This window comes from Ischnura elegans, chromosome X, assembly GCF_921293095.1.
Source record: "Ischnura elegans chromosome X, ioIscEleg1.1, whole genome shotgun sequence".
NCBI classification, from domain to species: domain Eukaryota; kingdom Metazoa; phylum Arthropoda; class Insecta; order Odonata; family Coenagrionidae; genus Ischnura; species Ischnura elegans.
Window position 1 is genome coordinate 39,026,772 of NC_060259.1, and position 27,633 is coordinate 39,054,404.

General features: G+C 38.9%; 1 protein-coding gene across 1 annotated transcript; it reads right to left on the reverse strand.

Annotated features, from left to right (window-relative positions):
* Positions 1–409: 409 nt before the first annotated feature.
* Positions 410–27,104, reverse strand: LOC124170784. The gene is made up of 4 exons (XM_046549745.1): positions 26,713–27,104; positions 26,163–26,373; positions 8,417–8,559; positions 410–8,334 (listed from the first exon to the last, which is right to left on the reverse strand). The coding sequence occupies exons 1-4, from the start codon at positions 26,768–26,770 to the stop codon at positions 8,231–8,233; spliced, it is 516 nt and encodes a 171-aa protein (XP_046405701.1). The 5' UTR covers positions 26,771–27,104; the 3' UTR covers positions 410–8,230.
* Positions 27,105–27,633: the final 529 nt, after the last annotated feature.

Consider the following 27,633-nt stretch of genomic DNA (forward strand, 5'->3'; position numbering starts at 1 on the left):
TTATTTTTAATCCAGTAAGTTTCAAACAATAAATGCCCATAAAAGCATTATATCACCTGGTTATAAAAGGCACAATTTAAACAAATTTTTCCTTTGTGTGCCAAGAAGCACACATCATATCTCAGAAATAAGCTTTGAGATGATAACCATACCTCTTCTTAATCTTCAACATACACTGCACATTAAGGGGTGACTGAAATTACATCCATTAAATATTATTTGAGACAACTTTTATGATTGCAGTTGTCTAGCAGTACTGAATCCTGTGCATTGTATGGATATTCTTACTTCAACACAGTCCAAAAAGCCTACTTCCATTCTGAATCACATAATCTACTACAGAACAGAAATTTTAGGAAGCAAACCTAGCTAATAGCTTCACTTTCACTCCTCTCATAATGAACCCGGACAACACTGGAAAAAATCTTAAAATTCCTTAAACTTCAAAAAATGGACGGTTAAAAGTGGAATAAATGCATCGTTTGATTCTTCACAAGTATAAATGTAAATCAAATCTACGACCATCTATACAGATAATTAAGAGATATAAAAAATTCAGACAATGAATTCTCATATTAGTATGCAGTAGTTGGTTGTCAAACACCAAATGGAATGTATTTTCAAATGTATGAACTTTACTTTCAAAACTCTTGTAAGTACATAGTCGATCCCAATCAACAGAGTAAATAATAGGTTTCAGCCCTGAGAGTGCACTTTTGAACAGCTCTTTCTACTCAATTTTTTAAAACTACGAATGAGTCAATTCCAAAATTTGTTGCTTCTGATTCTAGTTTGGCTATTGAAATCAGTTCTCGTTCCAGGCTCTAAATAAAGTGTCTCTTTTGCATCAGTTAATTTTCAAACACTATTCATGCTTTTCAGTAGGTTATGACTAAAGTGCATAAAATTATACATCAAGTAATCTTAAGTTACTGGATCCATAGCATCACTCCTTGTAAATCATAAATTAGGCTCAAGCAAAGTTTTTAAATTGGGTGTAGCACTAATTATTTTGGTACCAATTCTTTCTGCATTTGATTCTGATTCGGGTTTTAAAATTAAGAACCGATGACATTGAGAACCAAAAAATCAAAATGACCCATCCCTACTTAAAACAGGTGTTTGCCGCATAAAAAATACTTTTTGAGAAAAGATTTCACACAGCTGTAAGATGCAGTACGCCTCCGGCTCACCCTTGCTTGCACTATTTGCGGCAGAGAAAGAATAACAAGGCTTAGGTATCAAAATAACTACTAATACCTTCTAGAAAATCATGAACACCAAACCATACATATTAGGAAATTAGCCTTTAACAATGCATGCTGCAGATAAAATATTTATATACAGTGGCATTGCCCAAACAATCATGATTTACTTTGGCATACATTCTATCCCCAATAACACATTAATGCAATCAAATTACAAACATTAAACCACCACCAACAATTGTAACTAGGAAATTGGTGCAGTTAATGCCTTCATTTTACCAGAAAAAAAATTCCAGTAAAAATTTTCAACACACAGAATATTTCACTCATGGTTTTATGATTGCAGAATCAATAAGGTTACCTAAGGCTTCCAGCCAATTGTGCCCGAAAAGCATCACATGATATTTCTCACATAAGTAGCAAGAAGATAATTTTCGACTTATACTGCAACACAATAACATTATTTAAAAAATTAAGCTCAATTTCTTCAGGACAGCTAACAAATGTAAAATAAATAAATATGATTCAACAAACGCACTACTGGAATAATAATGAAAACCTTAAACTTTTCATTTAATGAGCATATAGTATTTCAAAAGTACTTGAGAGAAAAAAGCTCTCAACCATGATTTTGTGCTTTCCTGGTAGATTGGGCAAATGAATTACCCAACGACTTTGGAAACATAACTCTAGAATGAGTAAAAGAAATGATTTCATTCCTCAATTAAATATATGAATATGAAATGAAAAATCAAAACAACCTTATACAGAAGACTAATACCTAATGAAAATAAACTCGACTCTTGATTCACTGCTAGACATCATGCTAACACCAATGTAAATGTGGACATATTTTCATAAAAATGAATTATGAATTATATGAGTAATTCCAAATTAAAACTTCAGTTTGTACAAGGTAGTTTCCAAAAATTGACCGAAAGACTTCCACACACAGTGTTACTTGAAGGGAGACCATAGCATACAAAGGAAACAACAATAAATACAATGGGAAAAGTATACTCCTAAACCAACATGCTCTATCTGGGAGCAATTCAAAAAGCAAAAGAAACATGGAAGTAAGTTGGGAATTAAAACTTTACAAATGATGATTCCTTGACAAATTTACTCACAGCAGGATAAGCAGCAAATTTTAATACTTGGAACCGTACCAGACAATCTATGTTTAAAAAGCTAATAGCAACTTCTACCCAATATTAATACCCAAAAAGAGAATTTCCTTCAACTTAAAACTGAATCAGTCAATATTATAAGAGAAGTAACAAAATCATCTACATTTGTATTTCAAGGTAATCGACTAGAATCTCATTTACTATCCATAAGAAAAATCATTTTCTGCATCAGGTCTACCATGAAGAGTATCAAAAAACCTTACGCAAACACGAACCTTGACCATAACACAATTATAACTGCTTGAGATCAGAAACTCATACTTCCAAAAGTTCTGCATGGCAGGCATTCCTTGTTACACGGCACTGTTTGTGACAATCACATTACATATCACCGAACGTCATCTTATACTTGTAGATGACAGTAAAAACTCACAAAAACAGACAAAATAGATTTTCAAATGACAGCCAAAGTTCTTCATGTAAAACTTGAAGACCAAATACAAAGAGAAATGTGATTTTTCACAATCATAAAAAGCTAGACACCTAACAAATGGATCCTAAAATGAACCCTTATTCCCTAAAAATGGATGAAAATTGATTGCTGTTAAATACAAAAGTACATTACAGTTTAGTCAGACCAATTATTTGTAACCATATTAACAAAAAATCAGTTTCTCATCATTTGATACCCAAAATTTCGACATATTCTCTTTGCTCCAAATTTGTTAGTGACCCTGATAGAATATTTCTTAGCAGCTTATCTTGTCAATGAAAGTACCTGAGACTCAATAGAAAATAATTGTACATGAGCATTAGAATATTTTACTAACCTGAAACCTATTACATATTGCCCTTTAACAGACTAAAATAATTGCAATTCAAGCAACATTCACATTCATGAAAAATGTTACAATTTTGCCCTTATTTGAAACTAATACCAAATATATATATAACGTGGAAATAGGAATCTTCTTAATTCTAGTCTCACTCCCTTTGCCAAAATCCTTCAACGACCAATTTGGCACATTAATACCCACTTCCAAGGAATCTTAACTTAACGTTACACAGAAGTTTGAAGGATTTTAAAGAATATCCTGACTGAGCTTAATGATAAAATGTTCACCTTGTTTGAAAAAGCAAGAAATGATGTGATGAATTCCTTTGCCAAAGAGGCAAAAGAGGTTTGTCTAGATTTTCACTTCATTTTTATTACAAAAAAATATTTATTTGAACCTATCTTATCATGTAAGATATTAAAATATTATTCATTAAGTTCCGCAGGAATAAGATGGTCAAGAGTTTATTTGACAGGGATTCATTCAGCCAAGACACTTTTAAAATGCACATGCGCAATGCAGTATTGATCCATGGTATCATTTTCATACTCACTAATTAATGACTCATTTTCTTTACTCAAAGTATCATAAGTATCCTCATGCATAACTCTAAAAAAATGACCTCTAACCGCTGAATAATAGAGAAAAACAATAGCATGCCACAGACAAATGATACTTTACATCACTGTGAGAATAAATAGAATTTGAAGAAACATATTTAATGTTTTCTTCAAGCATTAATTGGGCAAATTAGAAATAAAATATATACCAAATAAACACTTCCCAGTACTAAAGGAAAATACTTATCCATTGAATTCAGTTCACTGCATCATATTGTTATAAAAATGACATGCTATCATGATGGATTAAATAGGAGTTAAATATTGAGAGGACACTGAATGTAAAATCACCAAATGTTCATTTTCAAATCTTTACTTAAAAATCTATCTGAACTACGTAATGTGAATTCTATAAGCTACTTGAATGCAGTCAAATCAAAATCATACCCATAAAATTCCAATCAACATACATAAGGCAAATTGGTCCCACAAGAGTTGGAAGTAAAGCCGAGCAAAAACTGAAATTGCAATGCTAAGTATCACACCAATTAGAGAGAGCATTACTCTAATAAGTACATATGGCAAATTAAAATAGGTCTGTTGCATTTTCATGCCAATTGATGTATACAAAATGAGTACCTGTATTAAAATGCAATTCTTCAATAATAACTCTGCTCATTGAGCAGCCCTTAATTTGGATAACCACTGTAAATTTTGATAAATAAGACTCAATGATTATAAATAACATTGTAACCAACTGATAAAAAATAACATCAAACTGGAGTCAGAAATTTCAATTCTGACCATAATGACAACAAGGAAACTGACTGAAAATGCCATTTCGTACATGACTTAAGCTGTTACGTCACGTGGCATGATTAATGGTTGAACCTCTTACATACGACTTGCACATCTGAAAAAATTACACTCAATAAAACATTGAAAAAAATACATCTGGCCCAAGAGGCTGATCTGGAGAATAATGTCGAGGGCCGGAGCTTAATGTAAGAGTACTCACTCATACTCTTTTAAGTCACAAGTATGGCACATTGGATCAACCTGATTTATCAAATTTCAACAAGGCAGCATTAAAATTATGATAGGTAATTGAGGAAAGAATCATCGTCAAAAGAATTTTGAAAATTGAATTTTAAAATATGGCACATGAAACTAACACAAAATCAAAATCAGTTTTTGGAATAATGAGACTTATTTGCATCTTTCGAGCCAGATAAAAAACTACGTTCTACACAACAGGAAATAGGAATGAGGTAAATGAGAGCTTAATGATTTTACTACCACCTTCTTCTTTGGCAATATTAAATCATTCAAATTATCTCCTCTAACTTACAGTATACCAGGGTATGCTGCCTACTGCCAAGTGCATCATGCCATCAACTGAGAGATAATTATTTAGAGACACATTAAAATTTTCATCATTCACACTGTACTCAGATTAAAGTGTTAAATGGACATACAGTACTGCCAATTATGCATTATATTAGAAGGAGAAGTTTAATTGGAATAAAAAAAGGATACCCAGATCATTACATTTTTATGTGAGGAGGGGGATTTGTTGAGGGGGGATGCCTATAAAAGGCGGCTATGGCGATAAGGAATATTCGAGACTCAAATCACCATTGGCGGCACTGAAGTCACTGACGTGATTTGCCGATATGGCTGATGCATCGAGGATAGTGCTGTGATGATAAAATGGGTGTAATAGAATGAATCCTCAAGACTATACAAAAAATAAAGTAGATAATGTCGAGGAAGATTTTTCTTGGTTAGGAGGATGTATTTTGATACCAATGGGCAAAGACCAATAGAAATAAAGATTCAGAAAGTAATAAGTTACAGCTGAAATATCCACTTAAAGCTCACAGCAATTACTGAAAGGGTTTCTAATGACCATAAATGCATGACTCCAATAAAAAAATGTCATTCTTAGGAGGGTTGCCCAGAAAAAGTGTAATAGGTTGGTTACCTTACACCTACAAACCATCGTAACACTTAATGATGAGCTGTAGCAATGAATGGGATCTAAAAGGCATTGCATACAAATGTAAATGCGTAAATTATATTCCTCACCCTGATATGATAGCTTAATACCAACAAAATAACAAGAGAAATCAGAAAAAGCCCAACAATGGCATTGATTTGTCGACGTGGTTTCCTAAGGTGATTGCTAGGTATCTTCAGAGCTCTAATTCCTGATTCGGCTAATAGTTGGCATCTCATTTGTCTGGATTCTTGAATAATAACTCTTTTAGATTTCCCCTGCTCACTACGACTTTGAACCAATACCATTTTTCTTGCAATTTTGACACTGGTTTCAATGCTAAGCTTCCTTGTCTTTTGGGCCTAATCCACAGACATATAAATCCCTTTCCTATCATCAAAGCAATCATGCAACGATTCTTCAACCTTTCTCTTTCAAGTTCTTTGTTGTCAAAACTGATTCCCATAAAAACCAGGGCTCTGAGCTGGAGGCTAAAATAGTAGCTGCTGGGGCTATAATGTAAAAATAGTTCATTGTTTTCCACATTCAGAGTATACATATGCCGTCTGATTTCAACGCTCTCACCACAAGACTTCTTTTCTGAGATGGCATGCACTTTAGTGGTGCCAATGGCAAACTCTGCCACCAAACCAGCCACCAAGTCTCACTAAGACAAACTCTCACCGATACTCAATTCCTAGTAAATTTCTCATACTGCTTCCTCTGGAGCAAATAATTAGCATTTCAAATCAATAATGATGACTTATTCTGAAGATACACCATCATACAAGCAGGGGCAGATTAAGAAAATTGTTTTGGGGGGGAGCGTTCAACACTTTCTGCAGCACCTATTTGGTATGCAATACCTCTTAACGATAGTGCATCTGAGGTCTGATATGCGTAAACAAATGGCTTTTAGATATTAATCCATTATTTTTTAAAAACGTTTTTATACGCTGTCAAAATAGTCTTTTATTAGAGCGTCATCTTAAATATTTCTTAAAGATTTTCCAACTTTTCAGTTTTTCCAGAAATGACTAGATGCTTTCCCCAAAATCTGCCTTTGTATACTAAGTAGTCATGTGTGTAACTGTATTCTGTGCTGAAGTAACACTTTTGGTTAGGAAAGATTGTAATACATACATACTTCAGTGATTATTAGCATGAATCATGTCTAGGAAAGCAAACAAAAGAAATGCATATAATAAAACTTGTTAAGAAGAAGACTGACAATTTGATGATTAGTTATTAATTAGTCCGGTAGGAGTTCGACAATGCTAATTCCAAATGCTTGCTGAGGGGGCAACAGAAAGTCTAGGGCTACAAGACTGAAACATTGCTGACCCTTCTAAATGGGTATCGGCACCCTCTTCCCTCCGAGCATAAAAATGATAAGCAGTCTACTCTGGATGGAGCCATTTGTGGGTACAGACAACAGACATATGCAGCACTGAATGAGTAAAACAAAATCTATAAAATTTCAGACATCTGAAATTCATCAGTTGATGGCACAAGGTACTTAAGCCGCTAAATTTAAAGTTCTACTACTACACTATTACATGACCAGAAAGTCAAAGCCATTACACAAGATCAGCATTAACTCATATTTTTTGATTGACTTGCTACAATATTAAAGCATTCAGTATAAAATTATGCAAGGAAAATTTCCTCACTAAGCTGAAAATTCAGCTAATAATTAGGAACCTTTTCAAATATTATGCTGGCCCAAACACTATTATACTCCAATACTGAAATTATTACTTATCTGCTAAACAAAGTTTTGTTTCCCTTTGGGGCTTTGTGTTCCACAACAATTATTTGACTGCTTGGAACAACAAAACCTTGTTGTCCCATAGAGATCACAGGGAATTCAGAACACTTTTAGTCTTACAAAACCACCTCCGCACTCAAGGAAATCATGAAGTTCCAGGAGAGAGATATTTAACATACCAATAGAGCTATAAGGCATTAAAAGGTAATTTACAACTGCAACACTCTCTCCATTATAATTAGAGAGAAGACAAAAGTATAACGACATATGCATATTAATAGAAAAATGTTTCTTCCACACTTTCAATGAATTTCAATAAATACTGAGTTTGGATTTCAAAGGAAAGCAATAACATCAACAAGAACTACAAGTAAAGAAACAACTTCATAAATAAAAAGGACATTCTATGAGCAATAATCAGAACAAATTCTCCACTTGATTTACACTAGACCATGATGTTAGCTAAATGAGAAATTGTGCTTTCACAAGATACACAGAGAAATTTCATAGGGCACATCAAAGTAAGGAATACAACCTTAGCAAGCGTGAGTCTGATAGCAATCAAAATGCTGCACTAGTGAATTCCTTACAGTACATACATACTTTATCTCTTTGGAAGTACGATTCACAAGATGGAAAAAGAGGTTTTACCATGCGTAACAGGTTGTTGTATCCAGAAGTCATATATGAAACAATTTATATATAATTGCATTATAAAAACTTCTACACATCCTCAACCGGCTTTATTTTAACTGAATTTGGTGAATAGTGGTGCTGTCCATCTTTGTCCTCTGGAGGCATACTGTTCAATGGGTCATCTTCTTTGGCTGTAGGTGAATTAAAAATTAATGATTAATTTCATCATATTACTCTTTATGGGTAGAGGTTACAGATACCTGAGGTACTCACAGTATGCAATAATATCTCCCTGGGAATAGTTTATCCTGCAGGTGTTGTAGAGGGGGCAGTGGCTCCAAAAACAACACACAACAATTAAAACAGTCAGGAAGAGGCAGGTGTTTATCACAACCAATCCTACAATCATAACTAACCTGAAAATGAAATTTTAAAAATGAGAAACCAGTTGCAATTACTCAAACATAGAAATCTTTCAACCAATTTTCATCCACAAAAATGTGACAGAAGAAATATTAATATAAATATCAAATTCAAGTAAATTCATAAGAAGCTTTTAAGTAACGAAAGTGCCCTAATTCTCGATTTTAAGGCATTTTGAATATAGTGCATGTTTCTGTCATCAATATGTCCTATTCTCCAGCATATTTTAGCAATGCCAAGTGTATCAGGCCACGAGAGAATGCATGTAACTTACCATCAATCATACTCTTTAAAATACAATTTATTGCTGAATTCCAAGAAATGTGAAAATTATTGTGATTTAAGAAAGCAGCAAAGCACAAGAAGCTCTTCTATCGAAGGGAAGCATTGAAATCAAATAAAAAGGTTTCAAATTTTGATCCAAATGTATTCTGAAGTAATATAATAAATAAATAAGGCCTGCTGGTATTGAAAATAAAGAGAAAACACGAATTCAATGCAGAGAGAGGTTATGGGTCCAAATGACCCAATGACCTCCTCCTAGGTATGACATCCATTTAAAAATTCAGTCAGAAAATTTTCTTTCCATATAAGTATATTGTAAGGATAAATTAAGTCATGGAATTCCAGAGGAGTAGGATAATAAAGGAGAACTAGTTAAATTTAATTTTAAAGACAACACATGACTGAAAATGACCCATTCCATCCTTCAAGTGCTGCAGAGATACATACTTTTTGAGATCACGTGCACAGCAGAAAGTGAGATCTAGGGTTTGAATATTTCTTTACTTCATTAAAACAAAGGATTAAACCAGCATTTTGCTTTTTTTGTAACCCCTTCCACAACTACTTAGTTGGGCAGTTGCCACTTATGTCTCCTTTATGTTTTCCACATATATACACTTTTCGTGAGGCTAATAAAAATTAAGAATGTTGCTAGCGCTGAAAAGCAACTATCTTAGGGATAGGGAAAGACTTTTAAAATTTGGCTAAAACCCATGAAATTTATGGATACCAGAATAGATTGAGCATGACAAAATAACCAGGGGATTACTTTGTAACACTATGTCATCTCGAACTCAATCCTTTGTAACTCCTTTCACTTACTTGTAGGGATTAAGTATATGGAGAACATTACTCTATACAGCAACTTATTTGACTAATCCTTCCTGTACCAACAATGACACCAGACAGCTCACTTCATGAATACATATATGTACAACTTCCATCCATAGGCCCTTGCCTGTTTTGTGGGAAAAACAGCTTCTAAAGGTAGTTTAAAATTGTATGCTAGCCAAACAGAAAGTTATCCATGCCTTTAGAAGAGGTAGCTCATCCATAAAAGTAATTTTTTTTCAAAACTGGTAACTACCATCTGTATCTATACCAAAATACATGCACCTGAATGACTAAATCCGCTGTAAATATAAGTATCCCTCAGCTTAAGCATTAACACTTTTAAATTCCGACACCTGTGCTGAGGCCCAGTGAAAATGGAATCTTGCAAAGGGAGCAAACCTGTGCAGCTGCAATCGACAAACAAATTTCACTCACACCATCTTGTGCATGGAAAAACACTAACACGCAGCAGACATTATTGCATTTGGCTGTAGTGACACTTGAGTGATCAAATTATAAAGTGGCTGATATTGAGATACTCCTTTATCCTTATTATCTATGCATACATGGTTCATGAATAATGAGTGAAACTAGACCTTTGTAAAGCGATCCTCCAAAATACTGGATACACCATGAGAATTCATTTTTTAAAATGAATTAACTTAACAACCATTAAATAATAAAATTGTGTACCAAAATGTTGACTAAATCGGTTTTCTGATTCCAATCAAGAATACATGGCTTATCTTATTAAAACTCATTTCTAAGAACACAATATTTCAAAATTCCCTTCAGCAGCCACTTCATTGAATGGCCATACTTTTTCTGCATGGTAGCTGCTTAAGACAGGTTACACTCAATGGACTCTACTTGCCAAATCTTGCAATAAAAATAACAAACAGCAAACAATAACAATACAACATGGGACTTTTTTTAAAAAGAATATTGATATTTTAAAGGTTTTGGTGAGACCCACAACATACCATGTAACTAGTTTTTCTTCCAATTGAAAAGGTAGAGAAATTCCACCATATAGCAAAAAAAGAAACTAAATACCTAATACAGTGGAACCCCGATTTATCGTTCCCGCATTCATCGTTTTCCCGCATTCATCGTTTGCTGCTCCTGGTCCCAAATTAAGTCCCATAAAGACAATGTAATTTTTTCCCGCATCTATCGTTCCCCGAAGTATCGTTTTCCCGCATTGATCGTTCGAAGATCGCAGTCCCGTCGAATAATTTTCCCGCATTCATCGTTTGATAAAAATAAGACGAAGTGTTTACAACGTATTATTTATGGCTAATAACGACAGACACATAGTTTGAATCTTCCCCAGGAGATTGAAATGCGATAGGGAGAAGCAGAGTGCCGTGGGATAGTTACATTAGCGCATTTCCCAAGATCCGGTATCCCCCTCCATTCAGCACTCACCTCCCCCCGGTTGAAGCTTTCTACTTCTCCGAAATAAAAAAAGGTCCCAGTTTGAGCAGGGATCGTATTACGACGACCTTAGCTTCGAAAGAAAATATCAAATTACTCGAGAACAAAAGAAACCTTTTTCACGCCTCCCCCTTTCTCGTCCGCTGACTTTTTTTGAGCTGACTCACTTCAAAGATCCCCACCTCTGGAGGTCAACTGCTGCATGAATCACCGATTAGCCCAAAAGGTGTCTAAAAATGAATCTCGGCAATTGGTATTATACTTAAATTAGATTGAGATATTAGTGATGTGCACGTAATTCAAAAAAGAATGATACCAAACACAACGTATTTCTAACGTTATTTAACCATTTTAAGCAAGGAAATAGTTGGAATAATACGATGGTGATTACTGGCGAATATCGATATCCTCGCAGCTGATAGTGAGCTTCACGGCAGTTGATGCGGAATTTTTTTGAAAACAGGGCGTCTGGTTACAATTTAAGAGTTATGCTACAAGTCTCACTTGTCTGAGGTGCTAACGAAGCGATATCTTCTCAGGATATTTTGTTTCTCCCTACTAGCAATCTGAATTCATCTGCTCATCTAGAGCTACGCTACTTACCTCGTACGAGTGCTTCCGTACTTTCCGGGGTGGGTTGACTTAAAACTAGCGAGTGTTTTCCGTGTGGGTTCAATGGAGTCCGGTTTCATTTTTATTAGTTTTATTCTTATTCGTCTTCGGACCATGGCCCTTACGAAGACACAAGTGAGAACTTTAAAAGATGGACTGAAAATAATTGATGATGAAGAAAAGAATCCGGGCTAGAAATACGTGAATATTGCAGAACGCCTCGGTATGTCCGGTAGCACATGACGGCAGGGGTGGGGTAGAGCGAGATCCCTGGTGAAAACGAGAAGTGGGATGAAGCCGAGGATCAGGTGGGCGTGCCGCTGACGATTAACGCCACATTGCCTCAATCATATTAAAAATTTAATTGCTATAAAGGAACATTTCAAATAATAAACTATTTTTAGCCTTCTTGATCCATCTCATAACCAATCACTGCGACGGCGAAATCAGTTGTTTGAGGCATAACACGCACATTTCTCTCGTAAAACGTGTACTTGAAATGGCATTTGATGAATAAGAATTTTTACATCAGACAGAAATGCATAATAGCAGTGAAAATTCCGAGCAAACCATTTTTTAGCCAGGCGGCTTGTTCCTTTAGGATATTAGAAAGAGAGATAAGTCGAATCAACAATATGACCTAAGTGTTTCGATAAAGTAATAATATTCCTGTAATCAGCTAAAATCTCGTTTGAATCCATTAATGAATATCATAATTCGCAAAATCCAGCGGATCCTGGGACATAGGCAACCCGGACAAACTTTCCCACATCGATCGTTTTCCCGCATTCATCGTTTTTTTCATCCATCCCCCTGAAAAACGATAGATCGAGGTTCCACTGTACATATAACATTACACACACATAAAGTGGACCCAAAGACTGAGGAAATAAAAGCACCAAACACCAATTATAAATCTAACATTGCAAGAAATAGTTGAACCGTAATCAGGAAGGAAAGACTAAAATTATTTTTTTAAATTATACACTTATTATCATTCCATTCTTAGATGGAAATGAAGCATACCTCATTCAAGAAGGGTAATTCTCCTTCACAGCCAGAGTTCATGCTTGATGTACTAAAACATTGAGCTCTCTAAAAGTCAAACATGCATTCATGCATAACCTCTTAAGTCAATATGTGCAAACTTTCTTCAAATGTGCGTGTCCACCACATGGCTCTAGGTGAGATACATAAGGCACTTGGGCAAGGTGTAACCAAGCTAAAATAAAAAAATAAATACATGTGCATGTTTAGATTCAGTTACTAGAATGCAAATAAAAATGAATGTAAATTTTAAGCAAATTAAATCAGTTACCAAATGCAAACAACGATAGCCCAGCACCCAATCCTCAATTACCTGTTTTTAAATTGCATGAACAATGATGCCCTATCAAAAGCAATTCAATGTCATTCATCAGCCATCAGAGCAAATGCAAAGAATTGCAGAGAGAAAAAACTTCATTCACAAACAAATACTATGGTCAATTAATGCTGTTTGTTGGAGCCTGGCCAAAACTGATCTCCAATGCGATATATCATTAACCAAAGTAACAATCACGGTAATAAACAAAATAACATTAATTTCTAATGTTTTTAAGCATAAAATGGCATGACTTTCCCACAGCTATATCAAATTCACAAATACACAAGATACCATAAGCGAGTATACAAACATAAATACAAATAGAAAGTGAAATAAAACGATGAACACAAACACATAACATTGTCACAGTGGCGGCATGGAGATGAAATGATGTATGAATACGTAAATACAGCACACCCCTGATTATCCGGCTGCGGTTTATCCCGGTTATCTGTGAATGAGTTCACGGCCCTTCGAAGTTTTCTGCAATCTTTTAACAAAAAAATGAAATCGCACGCAGAAGCACGAATATATTTGCATTTTTTAAAATACAATGCTACATCTGGCTACTTATTTCCATCATAATCCCCTTCTTAAAGCGGAATTATTTAATCGACTACCTGAAAAGTAATGTTTCAAGTTTACTTAGACGTTTTTCAAAGCACTGAAGGAACAAGTGACTTTGTACGCAGTCACGCGCACGGGTGCAAAGTTAAATACACCAAAGGATGAAGTTCGCAGTGAAAAAATATTTGACTTAGCCGGGATTCGAACCCGGATCTCCCGATTGCCGGTCAGGCGTGCTACCAGTTACACCAACAAGCCATCTTCTCAGAGCGAACTTCGGGATGGGTTTTACCGAACAAGATGTTCGGTATCGTATCCGGGTTCGAATCCCGGCTAAGTCAAATATTTTTTCACGGCGAACTTCATCCTTTGGTGTATTTAACTTTGCACCCGTGCGCGTGACTGCGTACAAAGTCACTTGTTCCTTCAGTGCTTTGAAATTCGTCGCTGCAGACCAGCGGCAAATAAGGGTTTTTCTCCCCGACAGTGGCTTAGTAAGCACGACCCTCGCCACATGTGCCACAGTGTGGACTTGTGACGTCAACATCTTGTTCGGTAAAACCCATCCCGAAGTTTGCTCTGAGAAGATGGCTTGTTGGTGTAACTGGTAGCACGCCTGACCGGCAATCGGGAGATCCGGGTTCGAATCCCGGCTAAGTCAAATATGTTTTCACGGCGAACTTCATCCTTTGGTGTATTTAACTTTGCACCCGTGCGCGTGACTGCGTACAAAGTCACTTGTTCCTTCAGTGCTTTGAAAATCGTCACCGCAGACCAGCGGAAAATAAGGGTTTTTCTCCCCGACAGTGGCTTAGTAAGCACGACCCTCGCCACATGTGCCACAGTGTGGACTTGTGACGTCAACATCTTGTTCGGTAAAACCCATCCTGAAGTTCGCTCTGAGAAGATGGCTTGTTGGTGTAACTGGTAGCACGCCTGACCGGCAATCGGGAGATCCGGGTTCGAATCCCGGCTAAGTCAAATATTTTTTCACGGCGAACTTCATCCTTTGGTGTATTTTACTTAGACATCTTCTCTAGCATTGTAGACGACGATCAACAGTGGGAAAAAAAACTCTTAATATTGGAAGATTCTTCAATGGTTATTCATTCGTAAATTAAGAGAAATATTAATTGCCATCTTTAATTGTATATTTTATATAGCAAATGCGCAATTATTGCCGTGGCCTCGCATGCGGTGGAATACCGCCCAAGGGAACCGCAGATTTTGTCGCACTCGGGCATGTTAAATGCCGTTACTAGTCAAGTCCAAACAGGAGAGGAATGGAATAGTAGAAGTGAAAACAGCAGGGGAAGTGGAAGTAGAGATAGCATGAGTCATAGCCAGGCACTCGTCAGCGTAGACAGTTTGCCTCAAGTCCTGGTTTCCTATAACTGCTACTGCGCGATGGCATAATTGTGCGCCCGTTTCCTTCACGGCAGTTCCATGCTCATCTTTTCAAAGCATCACAGTATGGTAATGGGCTCACTGATTATGGATCCACGTCCCGCAGCAGTTGCATCCCGGGCAACTTGTGCGAGACACGACTACTTGGCTCGGTGCCTGTCAGTGTAGGGTCCGGCGTCGCGCAGTGGTTTAGAAGTATTCGTGCAAACCACTTTTCTGAATCCATGACCTTGCAGCCATGGTTGCGTGGTTTCCGGAAACCAAGTATTACTTGTAGCAGTAGGAATACGAGCACAATCACGTTATCATAGCGAAACAGATCGCGGTTGGGAAGAGAAAGTGGTAAACGATTTCGGAAAGCAATCTAAAATAATAGACAATTTGCATAAGTAATAATAGATTGTTTGATTTACGTAAATTATGAAAATTACAAGAAATAAAAGTTAAGTTCGGATTATCCGTGTTTTCTGATTATTTGTGCCGCCTCTCCCCATCATTACCCCAGATAATTGGGAGTGTACTGTATGCTGAATACATAAACGTAGTATGAAAATAAGTAAAAAGAAGGGTTTCTCTCTTATTTAGAGAATTGTAGCCCATCAGCAGAACATATGTAACAGGCAAGCGATGAAGTATGTAACTAAGGGGATGACCCTAGCTCCCACTTTCCTGGGGACGACAGTTGACAATCCTTCCTTATTACCAAAACTAAACAATATGGCCGGTACTAGGATTCCCAAAAAATCTAAGCCTATAAGTGGTGATCTTGACCATGTTAAAAAGGCAATCTTGCAAAAAATGAAGGGTTTTCTTTCCTTCTTCTCCACTGCTAATCCGGAGATGATAGCAACCCAATGCATACTTGGAACTACAACCCCTAAATTTCATCATTCTTCATATCATTATCTAGCAGCCACTCAACTTTTTAGGAAGGTTGATGGTAATTTTTTTTTCTGTAGTTGCTTTGGATCTGAGTTTGTATCTGTAGTTTTTGCATTCCCCACTAGCCAATGCAAAATACTTGGCACATCCAATAATTGGTGCACATCAATGCACAGCACAGTACTACACCCTAAAATAACGGTGTAAACATAAGAATTGGACTAGTTATATTCCAGTGATTATTATATAAGATGCAACATAGTACATATTCTATTCTTCTATAAACATGTATTTCATGACATACAACATAGAAGTATGGCAGCAATCAGATTTCACTTCCTGAGCACAATGCTTGATAGCATTAAGGTATTCACAACAGCAAGGAAGTCAAGGGGGTAGCATGCCAAACATGGGGCTATAGAAGGGTGATGAAGTCGAAATGTATACACAGAGTGAGAAATGAGGAAATTCTAAGAAAAGCAAGAGAAAAGAGAAGCCTTCTAAACACCATTAGAGGCAGAAGAGAATAAATTGGCTACATCATGAGACAGGATGATCTGATGAAAAGTTTGTTGTCAAAGGATCAATAGAGGGGAAGAATGGCAAGAGAAGGCCCGAATTACTTACACAGGGCAAATATTGAAGGATTAAAAAAAAACATGCATAAAAGAGAATAACTTAGCAGATACGAGAGCTGAGTTAAACCAATCTCAGGACAGTTGACCACTGATGACACACACCATAGGACATCCTCTTTCATGTATATAGATAGATCAAACATGAAAATAGCGGAAAAAGAATGACGATGCACTGCATATTTATTGGAGCTCACAATATGATTTCCTCAATTTATAATACAGCATTATAACAGCTGGAGCAGCATATTTTATAGTTGCTTCAGAAAATGAGGAATATTTTATGAGCTAAAATGTAACAACTTGAAATACCTCCGTTTGCCCCCCCCCATATGGTTCATGAGTAGGACAAGCATCACAGTGCGACGGCGCATTCAAAGAGAGATTTGGAACTCTTTCCACTCTTATGGTGCGTTGCATTCACTGAAGCTATAATTTAAAATTTCCGATCCAGATCCAATGTCTTCCACAACTAAAGATCCAATGTTTCCTATGAAGGGATTGTCTCCGGTTCCAGCTCCATGGATATTTGGATTCGAGACAACTGATCTGACCATCCCTAGTTATTTTACCATATTTATGCCTCAATTATAGTGTTTTCCCCAACTAATGGTGGGTGACCTTGAATGTGCTTGTATCCCTTACACTCTTCCAGCAAATCACAGAAGATTGGCACGTGAAAGTGTGGAGGAGTCTTCAGTCCAACTCTGACTTCTGCACAGTAAAAATTCCTCTCCAGCTCACAGCGTTGCCAAATTGTAGTTGGCTATTGCTGTTCGTTCCGCCTGGCATACATTTATTTTCAGGTTCTGGCAACGCTGGTCACCCACTTGGAGGGAAGCGGAGGGGAAGAGGGAGGGAGATGGAGGTGAGGTGGAGAGGGCAGCACCTCTGATTGGCTACTAGCTCTCTACCGTCCAGCCGCAAACAGCTGGGAAAAAGGGTATACGTGAATGTGCATTTATTTCCAATGTTCAGCATTTATTTTCTGTAGTAAAGTAATGGGTGAATTCTGGAATCTTTTGCTAGTCTCAAGCTTTGGTGATCCACCTAAAATATGTCACCTCATTTAAGGATATAGGTCTCTAAAACTGCACCCTGAAACTTCACGAGGTCTCAATAGGTGAAGTTTATGCTTATTTATATGGATTGCATGAATAATGAGGGTAACGGAACAAGTTTTTCTGAGCACAGTACTTCTAAAATGCTCCAATAAGTCCTGGTAATAGGTTACTGCCTATCTCTCATCAGCATTAACGTGTGACATCACACATTCATACACTATCACTATCATTCTGAAATTTTCCAAATGAGGCTAAATTTGACCTTTGATTTCCAAGCATGTAAATGGAATTCTAAATTTCAGTTGCTAGAGTGCAGTTATCACACGGGGAGATTTTCATGTCTTTCATGATGGAAACTACCTTAACAAATTTTTACAGTTGGTAACTAATTAGCACAGTAGAGATCACCTGCGGGGAAGCTGGACGACACCACAATCCACAAAAATACCCGCAGGTATACAGGTTTAATTCCATCAAATTCTGAGCCAAGGTAGAAAGATTCAGCTCCACAGAAATATGTAAAGGCAAGAAATACAGGTGATGAGTTGAAAGGGACAAAGGGAATGACTGAAAAACCATTTAACACTGGCTCAAAAATAGGAGCAACGGTTTGACAACACAATAAGCTTATTCATGATGCATACACAACGAAGGTCTGAGAGGGACTGAATTTCCTACAAATGAGGCCCAATCCACTCCATTCTAGGAGCATATGTCAACACAACCATCTTCTCTGAAAGAGACTTTCTCTTTGAACGTAGGTTTTCGCAGCGAGGGGCATCGTTGATAATGGCTTCCGGGTGCAGCTGCGTGTTGCGCTTTGTCGTGCGAGCTTTCGCGACCGTTGCAGGACGCATCATCGGGCGATGAATGAAATTACGGAATTCGGTGGTCAATTACTATACTCGTCCACCTCCCCCATCCACCGTAGTAGTGGGGGGAGGGGGGCGGAGTTGACGTCAGCAGAACTCTCACCCCTGTCCTTGAGCGACGAGCGGACTCTTCTTGTCTAGCGAATAACCTTGCTGGTAACATATTCGTCGTCTTCTCTTTCGGAAAATCGTTTTCCACGTCTGGCTGAGTTTAACGCCGTCCACTCTGTTGAAATTTTGGGGGCATTTTTCAATTTCAATAGCCTCCCGAATTAGTCGTCGATGATAAAATTTTTCTTGGGCTAATACCTGCGTCTCGTCGATTAAAATCCGATGTCCATCTTCTGAGTAGGCATGTTCCGCTATCGCCGATTTCTCCGTGTCACGATGTAATATCGCCCGGCTGTGTTCTTTGAGACGAGAAGTCACGGAGCGCCCTGTCTGCCCGACGTAAGATTTCCCGCATGAGCAAGGGATTTTATAAACGCCTTCCACGTTGAGGGGATGTAGTCGGTCCTTGGCAGATGGAAACAAGTCGCTCATCTTCTTTAATGCTCTGTGGCGCGTCACGATGCCGGCTTTTCTCAGAACACGCGAAATTCTCTCAGACGTTCCAGCGACGTATGGGATGGTGGCATAGGCCACTGGCTTGTTTTTCTCTTTTCTCTCCGCGCAATCTTCAGGTAGGCGTTTATTCGGAATTCTTGCCTGGCGATGGATGAAGGCTTCCGAATATCCATTCTGTCTGAAGGTTTCTTTCACGCGATCCTCTTCTTTCTTCAGAGCGACATCGTCAGAAACCACTCTGGCCCTATGAAGGAGTGTTTTCATGACCGATGCTTTCTGTTGAGGATGATGGTGGGAGTGCGCGTGGAGGTAACGGTCCGTGTGTGTTGCTTTCCTGTACACCGCGTGTCTCAGCGATCCGTTCATGCCTCTCTGCACCAGTACGTCTAAAAAGGGAAGTTCTCCATTCATCTCTATCTCCATGGTGAATTGGATGGATGGGTGGATGCTGTTTAGATGATCGGCGAATTCTTTTAGCGTGTCTTTTCCATGTGGCCATATGACAAAAGTGTCGTCGACATATCTAATCCAGCAAGATGGTCGAAGCTTGCTCGAGGCCAAGGCGTCTTCTTCAAAATGCTCCATGTATAAGTTGGCAACAACAGGCGAGAGGGGGCTCCCCATAGCTGTATTCTCTCCACCTGGAGCTCTCACGCACTCTGCGACCGGAGGATTGGAACCACATCGATCGTATCACCAACGAATCCGCCAGCAGAACCTTTTCTTCGTCTACCAGCAAGCAGAAGAAAAAATTCCAACATCTCCACGAGAGACAGCATCCTCAGCCACCCAACAACAAGGAAAAGTTAATTTGCAACCTTGCGGGCATTCAACTGAGTGACGCAGCCACATCGGTTCTCGTGAAAGGATTAAACTTTGCCTTCTCGCCACGCCATATCCCCGTGGAAGATATCATCACCGGAGTAGAAGTCGCCCTGCGGAAGCTTCCACATCAAGATGCCGAAGAGATTCGGCAAGATGTCGCCAACGTTTTGACGAAGTCTAAGCCTCCACGTCCCAACCTACCTTTGGACCAAAGACGAGCGCTCGACGACCTGAAATCCAATCGTGACATCATCATTCTGGGAGCCGACAAAGGGAATTCTACAGTCGTCATCAATAGAAAGGATTACCAGGCCAAGATAAAGTCACTATTGGAGGATCCGACGTACGAAAAATTGAAGAAGGACCCGACTGCTAAAATTGAACGAGAAGCAAGGGAGCTAATTAAGCGCTCTTCCATTTCTAACGAAGAACAATTTCAAATTTTGCCTTCGTCCGCCAGACCTCCTCGTCTCTACGGGCTGCCGAAGATTCATAAAGAAGGAGTTCCGCTTCGTCCTATCGTCAGCTGCATTGGGTCACCAACCTACGCATTGGCACGCTATCTCGCCAACCACCTCCAACCCTTCATCGGACAGACGGGATCCTGCGTGAAGAATTCGAAAGAATTCATCGAAGTTCTGAAACAACTGAGAATCGCTGACAATGACATCCTCGTCAGTTTCGACGTTGTTTCACTTTTCACAAAGGTTCCCATAAAAGAGTCTGTTGACATCATAAAAAGGCTCACCAAATTCGGGCTTCCGACGGATTTTCCGAAACTCGCTGATTTCTGCCTGAGGAGCAACTACTTTCTTTGGGACGGAGAATTTTACAAACAAAAGGATGGAGCAGCTATGGGGAGCCCCCTCTCGCCTGTTGTTGCCAACTTATACATGGAGCATTTTGAAGAAGACGCCTTGGCCTCGAGCAAGCTTCGACCATCTTGCTGGATTAGATATGTCGACGACACTTTTGTCATATGGCCACATGGAAAAGACACGCTAAAAGAATTCGCCGATCATCTAAACAGCATCCACCCATCCATCCAATTCACCATGGAGATAGAGATGAATGGAGAACTTCCCTTTTTAGACGTACTGGTGCAGAGAGGCATGAACGGATCGCTGAGACACGCGGTGTACAGGAAAGCAACACACACGGACCGTTACCTCCACGCGCACTCCCACCATCATCCTCAACAGAAAGCATCGGTCATGAAAACACTCCTTCATAGGGCCAGAGTGGTTTCTGACGATGTCGCTCTGAAGAAAGAAGAGGATCGCGTGAAAGAAACCTTCAGACAGAATGGATATTCGGAAGCCTTCATCCATCGCCAGGCAAGAATTCCGAATAAACGCCTACCTGAAGATTGCGCGGAGAGAAAAGAGAAAAACAAGCCAGTGGCCTATGCCACCATCCCATACGTCGCTGGAACGTCTGAGAGAATTTCGCGTGTTCTGAGAAAAGCCGGCATCGTGACGCGCCACAGAGCATTAAAGAAGATGAGCGACTTGTTTCCATCTGCCAAGGACCGACTACATCCCCTCAACGTGGAAGGCGTTTATAAAATCCCTTGCTCATGCGGGAAATCTTACGTCGGGCAGACAGGGCGCTCCGTGACTTCTCGTCTCAAAGAACACAGCCGGGCGATATTACATCGTGACACGGAGAAATCGGCGATAGCGGAACATGCCTACTCAGAAGATGGACATCGAATTTTAATCGACGAGACGCAGGTATTAGCCCAAGAAAAATTTTATCATCGACGACTAATTCGGGAGGCTATTGAAATTGAAAAATGCCCCCAAAATTTCAACAGAGTGGACGGCGTTAAACTCAGCCAGACGTGGAAAACGATTTTCCGAAAGAGAAGACGACGAATATGTTACCAGCAAGGTTATTCGCTAGACAAGAAGAGTCCGCTCGTCGCTCAAGGACAGGGGTGAGAGTTCTGCTGACGTCAACTCCGCCCCCCTCCCCCCACTACTACGGTGGATGGGGGAGGTGGACGAGTATAGTAATTGACCACCGAATTCCGTAATTTCATTCATCGCCCGATGATGCGTCCTGCAACGGTCGCGAAAGCTCGCACGACAAAGCGCAACACGCAGCTGCACCCGGAAGCCATTATCAAAGACTTTCTCTTTCACCACCCCTTCAAATGTTAGGATCACTTCCCAAAGCTCATCGTACCTGAAATCCAATATAACACCGAGTGCCTGAACTGAGAAAAATATTAGGTAACACAGTTTTCCCCAGAGGGTGTATAGCAGGGATGTGATCCGATACGAAAAAGCACTTTAAAGCACGAAATTTCAATAGTTTCGGACCGCTGCCACTTTAAGGCACTAAACCGAAAAGGCACGAAACCGAAAAGGCACTAAACCGAAATTGCACGAAATGCGATGGCACGAAACCTCCTCAAGCCCGAAATGGCACTTTACGGAAAAAAGTGCCGATCCGAAAAGGCACCATAGTTTCGTGCCATATAGTGCAATATAGTTTCGGATCTTACATCTCACTCACTCAAAGGCGGAGAGGGGCTGGAGAGGAAGAACATTTGCCTATAAAAATTTTAGGAAAGACGGAATGGAGGGAAAGAGAAGGAAAGGTCATTGGCCACTCAAATGAGGTGGCAATCTGGGGAATTCCCCGCGGGAGAAAAAGGGACGGGGCGGGAGAACGTCCGTTTTCGGGACTCTATTGAGGGATTATACGGCATATGCTGGGGTTGTCCACTCATAAAGAAAGGTTCAAGGAGTTGTTTTTGAAGGTTTGGCATTTTTGGCATTTTGCATTGTTTGAGAAGGTTTGGGCATCGGGTGAAGACATAGTTAAAGAGGTAATTGAAGTGGTCAGGGTTCTGTGGCGTCTGGGGATAATGAGACGGAATATCCAAGGGGTTAAAGGAGAGGCGAGAAGCGCAAGGGAAGGATAAAATAAGGTGGAAGGGGGTTGGGGTTTCCAACGCGAGAAGTGAGCGGCTACAGATAGGAGAAGGCGAAAAATAAACCAAGTATGAGAATTGAAATTGGACAATTTTTGAATTACCTCTAATGCAAACTCTGAATGTGACTTTGCACTGCACTCCTTTGCAAATTCACATGTATGCTACGAGTTTATCAGGTATTTCGCAGGGAGAAATGAATCATTTTGTGATTGCCAGCAGCTGTTATACCTACTCTAATTATTTTATTCAGGTGGCGACCTTTCTTCTTACCTGTCCTAAGTAGATCATAAATTTGAGCATTTCACTTAGTAAACACCCCATCGGAGAAGGTGGGAATATGTCTGTATTTTTGTACAGTAAATTTCCGAGAGTTGTTCTCGGAGTTGAAATGCATTGTATGGTAAATAAATGCTGTGGAAATTGCAAACAGTTTTATTGTTGTAGACAAGTTGTCAACAAATTGATGACGAAAAATAACTCTTCTCTTTCACCCTTTCTTGAAGAAAGTATCCCGTTCTTGATGTCATCTCTCATAATAGTTACATCAAAAAATTATATGCAAAAAGTTATTCTTTTGCTTTCCCAGTTAAATATTATGAGGTGACGAAAACTTAAACTGGGATGCTGTTGTGTCGTACGAAAGCGGATCGTGAACTATCAAAAAGCGTGATGTCATTATTGTTGACACCTTTAATGAAAGTTCTTCTAACCGTTTGACAGAGCACTAATTAATAGTTTACATAATGAAAAATCAATCCTGATATTACAGTGCCTTAGTGACATAGTGAGCGCTCATAGAAAATTAGCTCGGAAATCGGGTAAATTAACGGGAAAAAATTAACGTTTATGGATTCTATCTGCGATAAAAGCATTTTTTATTTTCTTTAAATAAAAAAAATTAATGGACTGAATCGTCTCACACGGTAGTAGACATCCATGGTTGAAATATAGCATGTATATTATAAAAGAAGATTAAATTATATTGATATTTATTATAATGTTTTCAGAACAAATTAAAATTTGGGATTATTTGTTAACACTTTCGCGCCGGAGCCCCATGGAGGTTCCGGCATTATGAGTTCCTTGAAAATCTTTTGTACTCCTCTGTAACGAGCACTCTCGCGTCGAAGGAAAGCAAAGCTTCTCAACTGCCCTAAGACAGGGACGCAACTCAGCGGGGCACCGCGCCGATCCTTCTCCTCTGCCCCAGTCCCAGACCCTCGAAGGATTAAAAGACTGCTTCACAGTGCTAGTCCACGGTCAACTGACTGAAATAGTCGTGTTTTATAGAATCATGTATTTGCTGTTCCCATCGATTATTTAATGTAAGATGAATTCCCTGGGTTTTTCTGAGCGTGAAGAAATTTTAAGCGAAGTTCTAACGATCATATTGACGGATTTAGAATATTTCTATTCCATATAGGATGATTTGCAACTAAAATGAACTCGTTGAAATTAACGCTAGAACTCCGATTGAAATTTCCATGTGATGAGCGAAAAATGAAGAATTCATTTCTAACTTCAGAAATATAAGGTAAGCTACGAATATATTTTTGGAACAAACAACGCAAGTAGCAGTGGATGACCGCGCAGAGGGGTTAGAAAAGGGTCGTTCAGTTCGAGGATGGGCCTGGGCTAGAAGGACATCCACTAAGCTGGTCTTTTGTGTCCGCATCGGTCCCTTTCTTTAACCCCGCGCGGCACATATACGCGGTCTGGCACTTTAACCACTTTTTCGGATAATTTCGTGCCACCCGGCACGAAACTATACGAGGCGGAAAATAAAGTGTATGGGATCCTAAAATTTTAAAAGTGAAAAGTTTCGTGCCAGCCTGGTCCGAAATGAATCGGATCGTTTAGTGCCCGGTCCGAAAAGGCACGAGATCGTTTCGTGCCTTTTCGGACCGGGCACTAAACGTAAAGTTTCGTACCGGATCACATCCCTGGTGTATAGTGACTTTAGAAGATATGGTTTAGCATTTTGCCAGACTTTACCCTTCAAAAGGCAATTAGCTTTATACTGAAGCTCACATGGGTAACAACTCCAGCAGAATGTAACCTACAGGAACAGTGCTGGTTCTAGACATTTTTCTACTGTAAGTAGATAACATTCACTCCCCCCATCAAAAATAACCTGAAAGGTAGTACAGATTGTCCCTGGATATCACCAGGAATAAGAGTGGGGACTTAAATATCAGCATAAACTTAAAGCGTGCTTGCTCTTAAACATTGACTGAGATATTTTTAGAGCTTAAAAACCATTTATGCATACATACTGACAAGAGAGGAGTTACCTCAGGCATCTTTCAGTCACTACGTTTACCAGCAGTGCTGAGATCAGCCTGGCTGACTCAGCGAGATTGATAAATGCAGTGGTCCGACCAGACCAGTTTGATAGACACCAAGTGAGCTCACTATTGGAAGTGGCCTGAAATCTTGGCTTGGAGTGACTGGAGCCAGTTTGAGAGGAAAATACATCAAGCTGATCAAGCTAAGTTGCACATTGTGATTCTTTTTTGTCATTTTATGGTTAATTTCATTCTCAAAGGTGCTATTGTTTGTGCCGAATCTTTGATAGCATGCAGTTTTGGCTCTTAAGAGTAGGAAAAATGTTCAAAGACAGCTTTGCACAATCAAAAGTAACTTATCCAATCATTTTTATCTAATTGGTTAGCAAACAAATCACCACCACTAACTTTTGTCAGGCATTCTCACCCTGTGCTCCAGCAAAGAACAAACAATGAATTTTCTATTTAGTTAGAAATTAACAGAGTAAATTACCGAACAATGACAAATAATCTCAGCCAGTGTTCCCTTTCCTTTAGATTAAATAGTACCTGATATCGGTTATTTACCATCATAAGTGCCTTGCTATGATGATAAATCATTGAAGCTATCGTCTTGATTTTCATATTAGGAAACGATATGACCAAAACTACAGTTGCTAGAAATACATGCTCAGCACCCCAAGCCCTAAAATATTACTACATATCGCTTTGACAGGAAAAATGGAAGGACATATCTATATAACGTTTTCTTTAGGCATCCTTCACGTATACATACCAGTAGACTCGGTTGTCGAATTTAGCACTCTAACAATGAGCTATTGAGGTTAATGTAAAAAATTAAGGCAGCAGAAAAGCTTTCATTGAACAATTAAAATCTCACCGGTGTGCGCCAAATAAGCTGCCAATTTCTTTAATGCTCCATATGTACCTATTAACAATTGTTAATTTCTCCTTACTACTAAATAGATCGATTTAAATTGTAAATATTAAAGAAACACTAACTGATCGTCCATTTGATGCACAATGTGTGGCACAGGACAACACTGCAGTCTAGGGTCCCAACAGCATTCCGTGAAGTCCTTCGGATCATCCGGCTGTGGACAGGAAAATGTGTTGTCTACGTCTGTTGGTGTTGTCGAGTCAATACCAGTATCGGTAACATTTTCACTGCCATCTTCAGTAGCGTAAGAGGGCCTCTCACACAGCTTGCACGCTGGAAAAATGTTATGCTATCACTTAGGAATTGTTTTCTATCTAGAATAATTAAATAATACTGAATTCACCGCCAACTTCTAAGGCGTTAATATTACGACTCAAGACAAATATTGTCTAAAATTACAACAACAATGGATAAAACCGCTTCAAGGAGAATTTAACTGTTTCTTATCCAAAAAAAAGTGTGACAGCAAAATGCAATAAAAAGCTTGGTTATCCACAAAGAGATGATCACAATTTCACCATCAGAAACAGAATAAATATAATACAATTATGATAACACAGAGTGTGGCATTAGAATTTGTAAACCGAAAGATACTCATGCATAACCACTTACTCCCAAAACGGATGTACAAGTAGATAAACCATCCACTCAAGAGTCTTTGATAATTCATGATTGTGAATCCTATGGCGACAATTGATATTACGTCAAACTAGTCACCCTGAGGCAGCGGCTGCAAGCAAAATGCTCAATACATATTCTTCACATAAAAACAAGAGTAATGCCGGAAAAGTATAAGAGATCAGTCTTCCATTCCAAACCTATCTCACTTTCCCAGCATCACTTTCAAGAATCACAGATATGCCTCGCCCAGTAAATCCCACGAAGGTATCACCAAAATCCCACCTACCCCCACATATGACTCATGGAAAACATACGAGACTTGTAATCAAGGGAATTCAGGCGAAACGCGAAACCGTATAACAAGCGCAGGTCTCTTACGTATGAATATGCAAACTGGACTCTTGTCATTGATACAACGGGTAGCCTACATCTGTTACCGAGAAAGTCCCTTCCGCTCTACCAAACAGAGACACATTGATGTTTACGCCACTAAACTAGTACTACTAACTAAAGGCGGCGATTCAAATGGGTGTAAGGTTTAACCTGAATCGTGTAAATCTTTACGTTCATATTCCGTCAAATCCCTTTAATACTGTACCAGAATTAAGATTATTTGAAAAAATTCCTGCTTTTCCATAGTTACGTAATAATTATATTTAATGGTTTCAGCCCCTTTTTCACTGGGATTCGTTGGAACACATTTTTCGAAGCATTATTATCGATGCGATAGGTTCACGATGATGAGTAATAAATATTATGCAATGATACTTACTCGGTAATCAGTACTTGAACATCAAAATCGACCCAATTGAGAATTTCGTGATTAATGACCAAGATAACACCTACGTGAGCATGGTACAAGTATCATGCACGTGAGCCACAAAATAATCAGAGTTTTTGCTAACACTCCTT

Excerpts from the sequence above, each read along its gene's own strand:
- LOC124170784 (XM_046549745.1), bottom strand. The coding sequence starts at position 26,770 with ATGAATTATCAAAGACTCTTGAGTGGATGGTTTATCTACTTGTACATC. Across the intron at positions 26,374-26,712 it reads CTTGTACATCCGTTTTGGGA|CGTGCAAGCTGTGTGAGAGG; the intron begins GTAAGTGGTTAT and ends ACATTTTTCCAG. Across the intron at positions 8,335-8,416 it reads GGGAGATATTATTGCATACT|CCAAAGAAGATGACCCATTG; the intron begins GTGAGTACCTCA and ends ATTCACCTACAG.